General features: G+C 42.8%; 1 protein-coding gene across 2 annotated transcripts in view; it reads right to left on the minus strand.

Moving 5' to 3' along the window:
• GALNTL6 (polypeptide N-acetylgalactosaminyltransferase like 6) overlaps positions 1 to 15,840 on the minus strand; it is a 497,632-nt gene extending 481,792 nt beyond the window's left edge. Inside the window, exon 1 of one of the 2 annotated variants that reach the window (XM_064449716.1) lies at positions 14,668 to 15,820. In XM_064449716.1, the coding sequence (XP_064305786.1) occupies positions 14,668 to 14,796 (129 nt within the window). In that variant the 5' untranslated portion in view covers positions 14,797 to 15,820. Of the gene's footprint in view, positions 1 to 14,667 lie in introns of both variants that reach the window. The other variant, XM_064449717.1, reaches the window with a different exon arrangement.
• Between the last annotated feature and the right edge of the window lie 290 nt (positions 15,841 to 16,130).

Here is a 16,130-nt window from a genome sequence, read left to right on the forward strand (position 1 = left end):
AAACGACTCTATGGTAAGATTCAGATATGAAAGAGAACGTCAGTCCAGATGGTGACTGACAGCACTGATTACAAAACTCAGTTCCCATTGAAGGCAATGGGAGCTTTACTCCAGTAATGAGGATGATGGCAATGAAGACTATTTTTTTGAAAATCCTGTTGTTTTGCTATGAAATACCCTGGAAGCACTTGTTTAATTCTAAAATTCAAGCCCTGACACCTGGTAAACAGTATAGTTGATAGTACCACACTGTAGCTTGTATATACAAGCTAGGAATATATAGCAGGCATGTATTTGGGAAAGAGAGAAACAAAACAAATTTCTACATCATATGTAGAAGTGCAGGAGGTTTTCGGAAATAAATATCCATTGCTCCGAGGAGACCTTATTGTGGCCTTTCAATATATAAAGGAGACTTATAAGAAAGGTAAGGAGAGACTTTTTACCAAGGCCTCTAGTGTCAGGACAAGGGGCAACAGTTTTAAACTGAAAGATGGTTGATTTAAATCAGACATAAGGAAGACATTTTTTTATGATGAGGTGATTGAGAGACTGCAACAAGTTGCCCAGAAAAGTTGTGGATGCCCCATCACTGGAAGGGTTCAAGATCAGGGTGGACAGGGCATTGAGCAATCTAACTAGTGAAATATATCCCTGCCCATGGCAGGGGATTGGACTAGATGATCTTTAAGGTTCCTTACAGCCCAACCCATTCTATGACTCTAAAACTAAATTTCAGGATAATTCTTTAAAAACACCTTTTCCATCTTAGATGTACTGCTTCACATTAGCATAATGTAAGTTGCTACTCACTTTAAAAAAGAAAAAAACCCACACCAAAAAAAGGGGGGTGGGGGGGGGGTGGGTGGGAAGAGAAATGAGCTTTTATCTTCACCAGTTACTGTCATCAAACTCTTAAGTGGTGTTCTGGTAAGCACCTGGCAAACCCCTGACCAGCTCAGCCTGTAGAATCCTAATGAATAAGGTTTCCTGTAAGTAACTTCTACTGAGGCGGGGTAGGCGGGGGGGGGGAAGAGATATTTTTCTTTATTCTTAGCTGGTTAAGACACACATTCTTGTGGTAGATTCTATTCATATTGAAATAAAAAATACAGCCCTGATATCAAACAACGTTCAATACCAGGAAAATGGGAACCATTTGGAAATAGCAACACATCACAGTCATATCTATAAGTACTCAAGAGTTCAAGTTAGAGGAATGAATGTACATCTCTGCAGATATTCCAGAGTAATTTAAATATTTTAAGGCCATAATTGCCTCTTTATATGCAACGTATCAATGTAAGCAAATATTTCCCTTCAGTATTAAACAAAAAATCAAACCTGAAACAAAAACCACACCCCCCGAAGCTGTTCCACATATACTGACACAATGCCAGACTTAAGATGTTCCTTATGACACTGCCATATTCAACATGTCCATGTTTTATCCCAAGGAGGAAAAATTTACCACTATTTAGGACAGAGAAAAAGAGAAAATGTTGCATAAAAATTAAAAGCAAACTTAACTATGCAGAAGACTGTGATCCTATTGCTAGCACTTAACAGAAGACAGAGATGATGGGGATCAGCGCCCCTATAAATATCAATTAAAGTTTAGAATCTTGAAATAGTGTCCTTAGCCTCCCTCAGATATTAACTCATGCACCAAGACATGCATTTATAACAGAAAAATGCATATTGTTACAGTTACACTTAGTCTAAGGTGTGTGCTTTCTCGGTGTGCCACACCTCAAATTCACTGTGGAGCTACAACACTGAACTGTCTAGCATTTATTATTCTTTCTGGCTTACCAGAACACCCTCCAGCATCCAGTAACTCATTCAAAAATCTCCTCCTATTCCACAACTTGATTTCCTATCAGCAGCTACTATGGATGATTTTACCTTACACATTATTAGTTTAAGAATGACTTTTATACAAGTCATACAAAAAGGTCCATCTAGCCAACTATCTGTTTCTGACAGCGATCAACAGCAAATCCTAAAGACAGATATAAATACATGGCAAACAAAAAACTTCACTTCCCTACAATACCCCTCTAGCCTCCCTGCACCACAAATAACAGTGATTTCCCCCTCGTGCTCGTGTTCCAACGGTGGGGGTAAAACACACATCCTTCTTACAATTTTCAGCCTGGTGTACCTCACAGACCACCTGAACAGCTACATTATGTCACATTTAAACACTGCTTGACACCACGCTCCTCCCAGCCATGGCAAACATGATTCAGGGGGGCCACCCCAAGTCCTGCATCAGCACATTACCAGGCATCAACACTGATGGCGGCCGCGGTGCCATGGGGCAACTGGGGCCCTCCTCTCCACATGCACTGCTGTTCCCTGGGCATGCTCTGCAAAGCCCAAAGTAAGGCAGCCCCACTAAGAAGCTCCCCTTGGTTTTGGGAGGAGTTCAAAGAGCATCACCAAGCTACAGTTCCCACACCAAAACATCATGAACTACTCAGTCCTTCCAACCTTCAGGCTGCAAAGGAAGAGAGAGAGACTGTTTTGTCCAAGTACAGGTGTAGTAGCATGGGTCTGTTAAGCTGGGGGATACAGAAGGGGTGAGTGCACTGACACCTAACATGCCATAAGCAGCACCCACACCTCACTAACTTTTCCCTTTATCTCAAAAGTTAAGCCTGCTCTCTCAGAGCACTAGTACAAAAAGCTGACTGGCATGTACAGCGGAAGAACACAAGCTTATAGAGTCTCCCCTCAAGGAGCCTCAGTTTGCTACATAAAAATATGAAGCATGCTTTATTCACACATTTTCAATTCACTACAACATTAAAAGACCACAGGTCATATTTGTACGATGTGGTTAACATAAAACTAAGAGCTTACTCCAATCACTACTTCAATAATTGACCTAACCTGGGGTCATTTTAAAGTGGTTTAAAATGCATCACTAACCCAGGGTATTCCAAAGTAACTTTACTAATATGCTATAATAAATGAGACTAGAGAAGCAAAGTTGCAATTAGCAAGCATTGAAAAAAATAATAGGATAACAATATATGCCAGAGATGCAGATTAGAGCAAGATGAAAGGGAAAGCATAGGAAACATGACAGCAACATCACTTAGAAGTTCGAGAAATATATTTGATGGGATATATTTTCCTTATTTGTCTCCTGGCTGTTCATTTTCCTTTTTTTCACGTTTCCTTCCTGTCACTTCCATCCTACCGCTCTGGCAGCTCCTCACTCTCCATTGTCATTAAAAGAGAGTAGCTGGTCTCTCTAACAACCAGGTTGGTAAATTGGAGGTTAATCTGCAATATGAAGAAGGTTACTAAAGAGAAGAGAAGGTCAGTTGTTTGATTATTTTAGATCACACACCAGGAGAAAAGCAGGTTAGCAAAGTATATTGTAAAGACAGGAGCTTTGGGCAAGTATTTTTTGAACAAACTTGTTCCTAAAGAAATATATATGATGGTCCATTGTCTAAGGTGTAGAAATACCTAACAGGAAAGCTTGGAAAGAATCAAAGGCATAAATGAAATGAGCCAACATCTTTATCACCTACATATTTCAAGACTTACAAGTAGAGAGAAAAAAAAAAGTTCAGTAGACCATCTAAAGTTATCAGTGTTCAAAAACTGAACATAAAGCTAGCCCACATACAGTCTCTGAATAAAGAGGGAAGGGAGACAAAAACAAACGAAAAATCCACATTTATTAAAAAAAAAGCTGGAAAATGCCAAAGACACTGTCGATCGTACTGAATTTATACTCATAAACATACGTTTCCCATGTATTTGCATGGTGTCTTTCACAAAATCGTTCCATTCCTCATAAGATTGTTAGGGCATGTTACATTAAGAAAAATAAACTCCCTCTCCTTGTAGGAAGCAAAGATGGTCTCCTCACCTCCTCATGCCCATAAACAAACATACACGTGTGTGTGTATGTATATATGTGTGTATTTATGCATATAAAAAAATAACAGGAAAAAACAAAGCCCACAGTAACAACCATTTCTGAAGAATCTAGTCTACTAACAATTCGTTTAAAATGCACTGAAGAGTCTCAATTCACTGAATTTTAGTTCTGAGCTAATTTCAGTAAGATTTTATTCTCATAAATCACAGAACAAACATTACTACAACACAAGAAAAAGGCAAGTTTTTCTAAGACCTCCATCTGAAAGGGTTACAACGTGCCCAGGCAGTAAATACACGTCCTGGGCTTGATCTCCTGTGTTCGTTTGTCATGCACATCCATTCCAGATGCAGAAGCAGGTTGCTGCTTAGCATGATGCCATCTCCTTCTCCCAGTATAAAATACAATTTTTCTTCATTGCTTCTGAAGGAAACATCTGTTCTGCATCTTGAGCATTTGAAGAAAGATTTCTCTCTCACTTGTTCTTATTGAAGCTGCTTCAATGAAAACACCTTTATCTTCAGTAACTGCACTATTACTCTGTGTGGGGTCAGCACATGAACTGCAGCACTTGGAATTTCTGAGTAGTAATTTGCCAAGATACCACCTCAGTTTTATAAAAAGTAGTCTTGCGTTAATAACAGCTCTTTCTGAAGCAGTTTCTCTCTATGCTTTGTGTATGGATGGCTTAAACAACGTCTCTGCATCTTTACTGCTCTTGGTGCGTCCTCTCCTCATGAAGCAAGGAGAGAGGAAGACAGGGGAAGATCACATTAGGTAGTGGATTGCGTTTCCAGTCAGATTTATTTCCCACTCCTCAGCTTTGTTGTTTTTCCTGAAGGAGCTCCAGAAGTTCCCTGTCCTCCGCTGCAGCCCTTCCTGCACACATGGCATGTCTGTTTGCAGCGTTCAAGATGCCAGCTTTCAACTTTATTCTTAAATTCCATTAGTATATATAGGCACTTGGTGGGGGTGAACATAATTTCACTTTCATGTTAGCAAAGCGTAGGCTAACATACATGTTCTGGCTGTGCTTCCATTGGGCTTGTATCTCTCAAATGGACCACTTTAGGGAAAATGGAGAGATAAAACCATTCTTCTCTCAGACTGCTATACATATCAAGAAGTAATATAGATCCAAATAAAATCTGACCATCATTAGGAGGAGTGTCTCCACATACTTGGAGAAGTTCCCACTGCTTCACCATCATTGGGAATTATGTGAAGGATGCCCTTATGTGGAAAAAGATTTAATCTGATATGAAACACAGTTTAAATCTACTGCAGAAATATTTTGCTGTGATGCTTTTGCATGACATTTTTGAGTTTTCTGCTAATTTTTACAGCCCTCCCAAGTACTTTTTATGTCCATGTATGCTGTGTTTCTGACACTTTTGTAACTTTAGTGGAGAATTCATTACTTAATGTCATAAAAGGTCTGCATTTACATTTTTATACTGGTGTTATAATTGCAAAATTTTATCAGCAATTTGACTGTCACTTTAGTTTATGTTGAGCAATTCTGGAAAAACAACATCCGTTCAAGCCTGTCATTCATTTTGTATCCATATCAAATGCAACTTAAAATGTAGTCATTTATCAGAGCCTGAAAAATTGCAATGTATTTCTTGTAGGATGGCATTAATGTGTCTTTTTTCATGCATTCCCCATGCTAATGTGAAGCTACCACTCTGTAGAAAAAGCAATCTAAAAATTTCCAAGATTCAAGCAATCCAGTGTAATAATTTACCCATGAATCAAATGAGATATCAAAAACATTAAAGAAGCTGAAACACGTCTCCCCCCCAAATAAAAAAAAAAAAGAAAAAGCAAAGGAGAGAAAGAGGCAAGGGACAGTGGTGTGCTGCCATGTGTAAAACAAGAGGGCTGCAGTAGGCATTGCCTCTCATATAAAAAAGTCATATATATATAAAAGTGAACTACTCCATTATTATTACACTGTGCAAGACAGTTGATTCGGAGCTGGTGAACCACTGAAGGATACAGGTTCAGCACAAGATTTACTGAATTTACAGTCTGTTCTCAAGTTATCTAGTTCTGGCTAACTACTGCCACACCTGTGCAGGCTTTGCCAGGGACTGGAAAAATTTTGCCAAGGGTATAGTTAATCTGTGCAGAAGAGAGAGTTCAGTTGCCAGTATCTGTCGGAGGTAATTCTTACGGGTGGGAATATCGCAAACCTCCCAAGTACACGTGCACTTGCTTGACCTTGCCTTCTCCGATACAACCACGTAAAGCTTCAGCAGCATTACCCCCCAAATGCTACGTTACACGCGCAACTTTTAGCCCAGGGACTGGATGACAAAACAGAAAAACAAACTGCCTGTGACAGACAATTACCTAATGCAAAATTGGGAGATTTTAATCACAGTGAGGCAAAAACATACGGGATAAAATACTTATACCTCACACTACAGAAGCTGTTAACATTGCAGGAATAAACGTGCAGGGCCTGTATTTCCCCGAGGTTGGCTCTGAACAGAGACACAGGGAGCCTGTGCTCTTCCTCATCTCAGTCTATAAACAGAACTTGCCACAGGCTGGCTGTAAAATGTTCTTGCTTGTCCTAAACACTTGTTTGCATTCTCCTAATACTTAATTTATAGAAAACTATTTTCAGAGAGCAATAATAAGTAAACAGGTTAAAGTTTTCTAAATAAACTCATCTGTTATTCTATTTTAAGTACAAGTATGAAAAATTATGCTTCTTTAAGCAAATGAGCACCTTAAGTTTGTCTGATAAATCTACACTTACACACTTCAGTGAGCAATCCAATTTCTAAAGCATGCTGTATTAACACTGGTGTCCTGACCAAATTCTAGTTCAGATAATTACTCTGCCTAGCTAAATCTCTTAGCAGTATCGCATCCCGTCATAAACCGCTGTACCGCACAGAAGTAGACTGTTAAATCACCATTGCATCTTAAGCATGGAATCAATGCTTTATCACTGATCAATTAAACATTTAAGTTGTATGGGCCAGATTTTCTAGTCTACTATGTCCAATTTGCACTGTAAATTTAGCATTAAAAACTAAAAAAAACAAAACAAAACTGGCAAAGTGTAGGAAACTGCAGTGGACGTGGTAACCCTTAGCTGGCAGAAACCTGACAGAAGTTTCAGGGCGCTGTACGTTCACGGCACTGCCAGATGTCACCAATCCCCAAACTCCTTGCTGCTGCAGCTCTCATGGGGGTTACTGCTCACATGGGTCTGAAAAAGATCTGCAAATATTCTTCAACTACTTCAGGGGCAAGTCTGGCAAATAAGCTTAAACTGTTGTGGAGGTGGTTTCAGATGATCCAATGAAGCATCTGTCAAATGCCGTTATGTCCTGTCACCAGAGATTTGGCTGAAAAAATCAGGCGTTGGATGGTAACCAACAGCTGGAGGTGATGCGGGAAAGGGATGCTGTAGTTATCTGTTAAATCTGCATGTGGCTAGATGAAAGCCTCATATTTCAGCTAATGTCTGCTTCCTAAAGTGAAGGCAGAGGTCTTCAATAAACAGGATCTGACCAGGAGAAAGAGGGGATAGGAAATTCCTTCAATAAGATCTTCCAAGAGATCTTAAAATGGCAGCGTAAGATAACAGTGTCCCTGTGAAACACTGCCTTGAACAGGAACATGGCAGCTCTGACCCTGCAGAGTACAGACATCCAGAAAAGAGTGGGATATAGTAGTCTATATATTTCTATGTTAGCTGCACATACACCTCATCATTTTTATTCCTACAACTCTCTCAATATATTGCTATTAGCTTGGTGATTAAATAGTTGACTTGATCACCAGGCATTTGCATAGACTTGGAGTCATGTCATCTTCTCTGTGAAGAAAAATGTGTGAAAATTATGGGAATGAAGGTGAATTTGAAAGAGAAGTATCAAGTCCTGTTAAATTCCTGCAACAGATTTTCTTCCTCTGCTCTACCTCTTGAGCAAACCTCCTCAAGTAGGTCTCTCCTATAGCGTTTTTTCATACAGTATAGGGAAAGCATTTCTCTGCCGAAGACATATTTTGAGAAAGATTACCCAGCCAAGCCCATCACCCAATGAAACGCCTCCAAATGCAACAATTGTCAAAACCAGTTTGAAACAAATGAATCACAATAGAGCTGGACCTTAAAAACCAGTTTACACTGGAATTCTCAGAAAGGAGTTGGTTCAGCAGGTTGACATCTCCTAATAAAGCCTTTTCACATTTTAAAGAAACGTTAAAAATCTGGGACTGCTATTTCTTTCAATGAGCCTAATTTGGTCTCTTGACAGTGAGGAACATTTACAATAGATGTAGGATGTTTAGCTAGGGATTCTTCAGCTGCATTGTATTTAACTTGTCAACCTCTGAGTTAATTTTTTTCAGCCTTATTTAAAGTAAACAAACATGTCTGCTCCTGGCCCCGATCCATTGAAATAGTTAGCATACACTCAGTCTTGCTAAGTCAATTAGTCAATTCCTAGAAATGTGTGCATCAGCGTATCGCTAGACAAAGACCGTAAATTACCTGTCTGAGCATAAAAAAAAAAAAAGGCAAAGAAAAGCTGAATTGTTCTTTCTTCTATATGTAAACAGACACCTGTGTACACACATGGTTGCATCTCCACTGAACGAAGAGCACGCGCAGCGGCACAGTGCAGTCTGGCTCCCAGCCGGGACGCACCTATGGTACCACTGCAGTTCCCCAGACCCAAACACAAGAGCTGCATTCCCAGCACAGGGAGATGAGGAAGTTTACGAAAGAAGTGAGCATCATGCCCTGGTGAGGGAACAAAACACAGCTTGGGTGTACCCCCCCACAATCAGTGAGCAATCTTGTATCCCACTGCTTCGATTAAGGCTATGGAGTCCCCCTCATCGCAGTTGTTTTTCTACAAGTCCAAATGTTGGCACGCACAGGGGTTTCTTGGCCTTGTGTTTTGATTTGGATTAATCTGATATAACTGTGCTTCGGAAAAAATAGGTAACTACACACAATAATATTAGCTGAAATGCATTACAAATGATGAGTTAAATGGAAAGAAAACTAAATATAGAAACCAGTCCATTTTATCCTGTAAGATACACTCTGTTTAGTAACATTCCTGGAAATTGATAGGTATTAAATTAACCACAGGAGGGCTCCCTCTGGTACACTGAATACAACAGAAACATACTGTTAATTGCCAAAAATAATATTGTATCTTAAAAGTAACAAAGGTTTTAGACCTCAAATGATATTTTCCTCAGTAGGCTCCAATATATACAGGGGAATAAAATTATACTTAAGCAATTCAGATAAAGAAGTGAATTACAGAGTGTTAAATGTATGACTATTAAATACTTAAATGGCAAATGCAGACTGCCAATGCACTGCATTTTAAGACACCAAGCTTTGTTTTGCCATGCCATGTAATGTATAGGGGCTCTTGGAGGTGACACACCAGCACAGTAATGAACAGGGCTGTAGAATAAAAGAGGATTGAACACACCAGGTCCCAGCTGCTGCTCTGGGGAGAGAAATAAGGACTTGCTTAGAACAGCACACGCATAGAAACTGAGAAACAGAGCATAGAAAGCAAGGCTTCATTTTATCAATATTTTTTATGGTTGCCCATGCACTCTCCTAAAATAGTACAAATTAATGTCAGCAATAGTCAAGCAGCTACTTTTGTAGACTGGGGCCTGTTTGTCACTCTAAACTTTATTTACTCCTCTGTTAAAGAGAAACAAAACTCTCCCACCTCACGACTTTGTGGTGAAGGCAAAGGTACGTAACTGGACAGTGGAACTAAATACATAAGTAACTGACAGTGTCCTGGCAGGGCAATCATAAGAAATGGGTGTCTATTTCTGTCCTAACTGAAACGTTCTTAGTACAAGATTTTGTAGCTGTTGAAATCAACTGGAAAAGCAAGGGAAATACTGCTAAGTTGGGGGCCAAAAAAAAGTTTCACTTTCAAGATGCAGCTTTTTTATGCAGCTCCAGAAAAAGAATCCACCAAGCCAAGCTTTGTACTTCACTGGCATCAACAGTAAGTAGAGTTAACAGCTATGATTATGAGAACCTGTGTTCTAAATAGTAGGAAAAATTGCACTTTGGGATAATTTTAAATTTTCACCTCTTTCACTAACTTCAGAAGCTAATGACTGTTTGCATGACAGATTTCAGGCTGAAACAGCTTCCTGGATTCAGGAGCGAAAGTTAGTACTTTCAGAGTCACCGGGCTTCGAAGGTGGATTTTGTGCCTGTTTGTCAACTACAACACAGACATGGGACTAGTAAGAATGAAGTTCTCCTTACCCTGAGGAGTTCACTTAAATCTGTACGTCACATATCCCAAGATAAAGACATAATCAGGGGGCTAACCAGAGAGAAATGCAGAATTCACAGGACAAGGGAAAGAGAATGTGACTCCATCCCATGGACCAACACTCTCCCCTGACAGCATGGCTGTATTTTGGTCTTTGCTCTGGGTACCATGCACATACCAAAATAAAAAGGACCAACACCACCTCCTCCCGCAGAAGTACCTAAATTAGGAGGTTAAAGTAGCATTCCCCACTGCGCCAAAGCATAAGTGAAACAAAGCCAGAAACCTACCTTCTCTCCTTACTTTACACATCATGAAGCATTTCAGTAATACACCAATGAATAAGTATCACAGAGCATCTGTGATTAAGAGATGCTGCTGTTCAATCCAATTTTAAGTGAGGAGATTTGACCCCGGGAAGCAGGGAGATGACAACTGAATGAAAAAAGTACCACATGAAGCTGAAATGCATTAGGGGTTACTTCACCGGGCTGCCCTCCCTTCAGCCAACCACACTGGCCTCCCAAGAGATCAGAAAGAAACGTCTCCCACAACGCTTTTCACCAAATACCTGTATCACGGACACTGGAAAACTGCTGCAGGAAATTTGGTTCTTTTACATGAAGTTATTTTTTATATATTTAAAGAATAGAAACAGACAAGGATAAAGCCCTACTGTAGCCAAATAAAGTGGTACTAACTTTATCAGATAAGCAGGTTTGGACTAGAATTACATCCTGCTGATTGTACTGCGTTGTTGCTTTTCCTCCACAGAAAACAAAACCGAAATTCAAAGTTTTATCAGCGTAACTTAGAATCCAAACACCCTGGCCTTGAGATTTTGTCAAAAGAGAAGATCAGACAGGACACTTATATTACATACATAATATTTCAGTGACAAAAAAAAAAAAGCAGACAAAGTTAAACTAATCACAAAAACTGTAATCAAAACGCAAGGACACGCATTTATAAGACTTTTTTAAACAGGCAATAAAAATACCCTATTCTATATCCCTTATTCCCATAGTACAGCAAGGAAAACTGACTTAAAAAGAATTAAACCAGAAATTGATTATATTTTTTCCTCACGTGTATCGCTTTATTGTCAAACTATATTTTATGGAGAGCTCATTGCTCTGTGTAACTCAGAATCTTAGTAGCTGTATCTTTACCTTCAAAGTTCCACTTGTGATAAACCAAAAGTAAATAACAATTATGAAAATACGAAGACCAAGTCTATCAAGTCCACAAGTGAAAACCTTAGGAAAACATGCTAAGTTAAAAAAAAAGAAAGTTTGTATGAAACACTTAGAGGTTAATAATGCTTATAGAATTAACGCACAGCGATCAAAATAATTAATGCTGTCTGAAATCAGGTTTGTCAATACCATTTTCTTGTCTTTTAATCTTTCCTAAAGAAGAAGAGCTTCTCTGCTCAGAAACAGAATCTGCACAATGACAAAAAAATACTCTTATGTAACTTATTGCAGCACTATTTTAAAGAATAAAAAAGTCAACTTATTTTGTCACATTGGAATATCTAGATAGCGCTAAAGAACACAGGTGCCCTCTTCTAGGCACTGAGAATGACACGGTCCTGAGGGGACACGGTTCTACACATTCATAGGAAATTTTTGCATTGTGGACTGCTTTTGAACAGCTTCTCTGCTTATTGCTGTCAGGATGTCGATGTCTCCTCCATCAGCCTGTTATCCCTCCTTTGTTCCGTTGCTGTGGCAAGCAGCTTAGGTGGTGGGAGAGGCTGACCAAGTCCTCATCCACAGGGAGGTTTGGGGATGTCTGCTTTAGCAATGCATTGGAAAGTTTAAATTTCAACTAGTCAAAAAATCAGAATTTCACTGTGCCATGTCCTCAAAAAAACCTGAAGATCAGTAACATTCTTTTAATTGCTATTAAAACAAGACGCCGCGTTTATAAGCATTACTGCCAAGGTCAGAATAGCACTAGACACACATTTTACCCATGAGGGCAAAACCAGTTCAGCCTGTGGCAAGCCATTGACAGCTCTGCCTCTCTTCCATGGTCAGGACATACCATAGCAGCCTGACTGTACATCGCCGTCTCATGTGCTGACTCTACCTACATACCTAGGTAACCTAACACACCTTTAGAATATATAATAAAAGTCTACTGCAGTTTCAGTAGGACTGTAAACTTGTACTAAGTCACACTAAGTACTGAGTAACTGAACACCTCAAGGGCAAAGAACGACTGCATTGAGTGTTGAAATTCTTACTTCTCCTGCTAACTTAACAGGAGGGGAAAAAAAAGTTATATTTCTACTATGATACTCTCTCACTATTCTAATGTAGACTTTTATAGTATGACCTCATTTCTAGTGTAGTCTCAAAGAAACACACTGACCATCTTCTTACGATTTCCTTTATATTTAAAAGAGTCAAACTCAAAACTTGTTTTTCAACCCTTGCTCCTTGTATGCATTTTGGGTTATAACGTGCACATCAAAAGACCCAAGTACCGTAACTGCATTACTCACCTCTGCTTCAACCTGCTATCCTCACTGGGTAATGACATTGCCAACATAACTTCAATTCTGACAGTGACAGTGGAATTACATTAGAGTCAGCTGTAAGATTCAAGGTTTCGTTGCTCGTTTTTATTGTTTTCCCATTAAACAGTCCCACTACTATCCAATTAGTATTCGGATGGGGAGAAAAAAAGATGGGGGGAAAAAAGTAAAGGAAAATAGTAGAAAGCCCCCTCCCGGAAACCTAGGATTTAAAATTTGCTGGGGTCTTATTAGCAAGTCTCACTAGCCCTTCATGTATGCTCATCTGCTGACCTCCAAGGTTTTTTCCCACCCTTTTATCTTTCGAGTGCAATCCAGTCATGTTCTACTTAGGGTACAGTCTTGAAGATTAGAAATATAATTTTCTGTCAAGGCATGTGTCTTTTAAAGAGCCATGCAACAAACATGGAAATCATTTATTTGCATAGAACACCTTAGCGTTCCTAAATCATGAAGTAAATTAGAAACTGCAAAGATTACAGTAGGCACCTTGTAAACTAATGACTGGCACTTACGATTGTGTACAATTTTCTTTCAGCAGAAATGACTTGTAACTAAAATCTAGCACCTGACACCTACTGCATTTTAAAACTCTTGGATAGATAAAGTAAGCTTCAATTCAAGAAGCTATCCTGAACTTCCTCCTGTAGTAATAAACTATCTTCTCTTCAGCATATTTCATTAACCAAAGTTACGATACTTTGGAAGACTAACTTCTGCAGTAGATAGCTATATTAACAAAGAATCAAATATCTTATTGTTCAATTGAAGTTGTTAACTTAAATACATTTAGTATGTGGAAAGCACATTATATATATGGGTGATGACCCTTGAAATTAAGACTACTAATACACTAAAATGATACATGGTGCTGAAACGCTCTAACATGAAGGCTATGCAAGTAGTAAACAAGCTAAAAGATCAAACAAACCCATAATTTCTGATTAATGATCTATGAAATATTTATATTATATTTAAATTACACTGACAATTACAGTGTAGGAGCATAGCACTGTTGAACAGAACAAATATATGCTTTGGTAAATTACAGGCAGGCTTTTAAAGCACCGCATTACAACAACTCCCTAAAACTAAACTTCACTTAATGCAGGTCAGACTGTGATTTATGAGCCATACATAAACCCAGCGAGTTGAAGAATAACTTAAGAAAAAAATAGCTTATGTCAATTGTTGTTATTAATAACGGTGAATGAGAAGATCGTCAACTGGAAATACTTAAAAGTTCGTTGTGGCATCAGTCTGAAAATCAGTTACACACAGAATAGTTGTATCAGATCACGCGAGTAACATTCAGACGAGAAGGCGACTGCCAGTCACTTCTGTCGAGTTTTCAACAGAAAGGAAGAAGAATCAAAAAATCGAGGCGGTTAGTTACCTCCATGGATCCCGAGCAATTTTAGCGTAGGTACAGCCACACATCATCTCAAGAAGTATTACGGATAGGCAAGCAAAGAAAAGTTGCGGTAAAAACTCCACTTCTCGGAATGAAAATTAGCGACCAGCATCACCCTTGGCTAACCAACGAAGCGTGCAAAATCCCACGTCCCCCTAATTTCACAGCCAGCTTCTGTGACTGCTCACCCTTGCCCTTGCCGGGGAAACCCAGCCCGGCAGGCTCATTTGCTCGCCCACAACTTTCTCTCCCCAGAGCGGAGGTAAGACAAGCACATGTGCTGCCGCTCTCCGCTCCGCTCCGCACCGCACCGCACCGCGCCGGCGGCCGCTGCGCCCCGGGCCCCACGCGGCCCCGCACCCCGGACCCCACGCGGCCCCGCACCCCTCCGCTGCGCCCCGGACCCCACGCGGCCCCGAGAGGCGCGGCGGGGCAGCGCGGAGCACGGCGGGGCAGCGCTCCCGGGCGGCTTCGCACCTACCTGCGGCTCGGCGGGCTTCACCAGGTGCTTTTCCTTATAGAGAGACCAGAGGCCGATGTCGGGCAGGAAAATCAGAGCCGCGGTAAAGAGCAGCGTCATTTGCAGAAACCTCTTCTGTTTCCTCTTCATGGCCAAAGTCGGGCTGCGCTGGTGGCGGCAGCGGCGGTAGCGGCAGCAGCAGCTTCTCCCAGCACAGCGGGACCAGGTCCTTCCCTCCCCGCTGTCCCTCGGAGGGGCCCGGCGCCGCGGAGAAACTTCGCCCGCCCGCCCGCCTCACGACCGCCCGCCCCGTCCCCGGGCGGGGCCGCCCGCCGCGGCGGCGGGGCCGGAGCTGGCGGCCGCCCCCCCCGCCCCGGCGCGGCGCTGCGCGGCGGCGGAGCCGCTCCCGGGGGAGCTCATGGGTCCACCTGCGCACGGAGCGGCAAACGGCTCAGCGCACAGCCCGGGGAGGGGAGGGGGGGGGGGGGGGGAACAAGAGGGAATAAAAACCACAACCCGAGTCCGGTAAGCAGCGTTGGCCCGAGAGAGCGCCCCCTCCTCCCGGCTGCGGGGCGCCGGGGGAGCGCTAGCGCTGCGCGGAGCCCCCGCGCCTCGCCCGCCTCACGTCCCCCTGCCGGCCCGGGCCCGGGGCGGGGGGGCGCGGCATCATGAGCTCATCACGCGCAATCTGCTAAGTAAGAGTTTCAATTAAAAAAAAAAAAAAACAAAAAACCAACAATAGGAGAGGAGCGCAGAGGCCGGCGCCGCGGCAAGAGCGCGCCCCTCCGCGACGGGGAGGCGGGCAAGGAGGGGGCGCCCCCCGGGCCGGGCGGGGGGCGGGCAGCGCCGGGCCCGCCCCGCCGCGCCCCCTCATCCCGGCCGCCCCATGTGCACCACCCGCCGGCTCCGCGCCTTTCCGCGCCGGCGAGCGGAGCCCCGCGGGGGCGGCCCCCGGAGCGGGGACCGCGGGTCGGAGCCGGAGCCGGGCGGCGCCGCCGCCGCCGCGCACCGGGGACGGGGCTCGCAATTCCCGTTCCGGTCCGTCCTCCACGGCGCTACGTGATACGCGGGGGGAACCGGGCTGAGAGCCCGCGGGCAGCTCCCCGTCCGGGGACCCGGCCCGCTGCGGCAGGCAGTGCCGGGGCGCTCACCTGCCGGGGGCTCCCCGGGTGCCCCCCGCCTTTCCCGCGCCCGCCCGGCGCAAGCAGCCCTTGCCCTCCCCACAGCCGGGGGGCTGAGGGCACCCCCCTCTTCGGGAGCAGCACCGCGGGAAGGAGACGTTCAAAGCGATGTCCCTCCGGTTGTCGGCTCTACCCTGCATGTTGCATCAGACCCGTTTGGGCTTCTGGGCTGAGTTCCGCTGCTCGCTCTGACTACGTGGTGCGGTTATCCTTTCTTCTCAAACTAACTCCCCTCAGCAAAACAGCAGGCCGCTTAGGTTAAGCTAACTAGGACCTAGTGCCCTTCCAGCCTCATCACATCAA

Source organism: Phalacrocorax carbo, chromosome 4 (assembly GCF_963921805.1).
Source record: "Phalacrocorax carbo chromosome 4, bPhaCar2.1, whole genome shotgun sequence".
Taxonomy (NCBI): domain Eukaryota; kingdom Metazoa; phylum Chordata; class Aves; order Suliformes; family Phalacrocoracidae; genus Phalacrocorax; species Phalacrocorax carbo.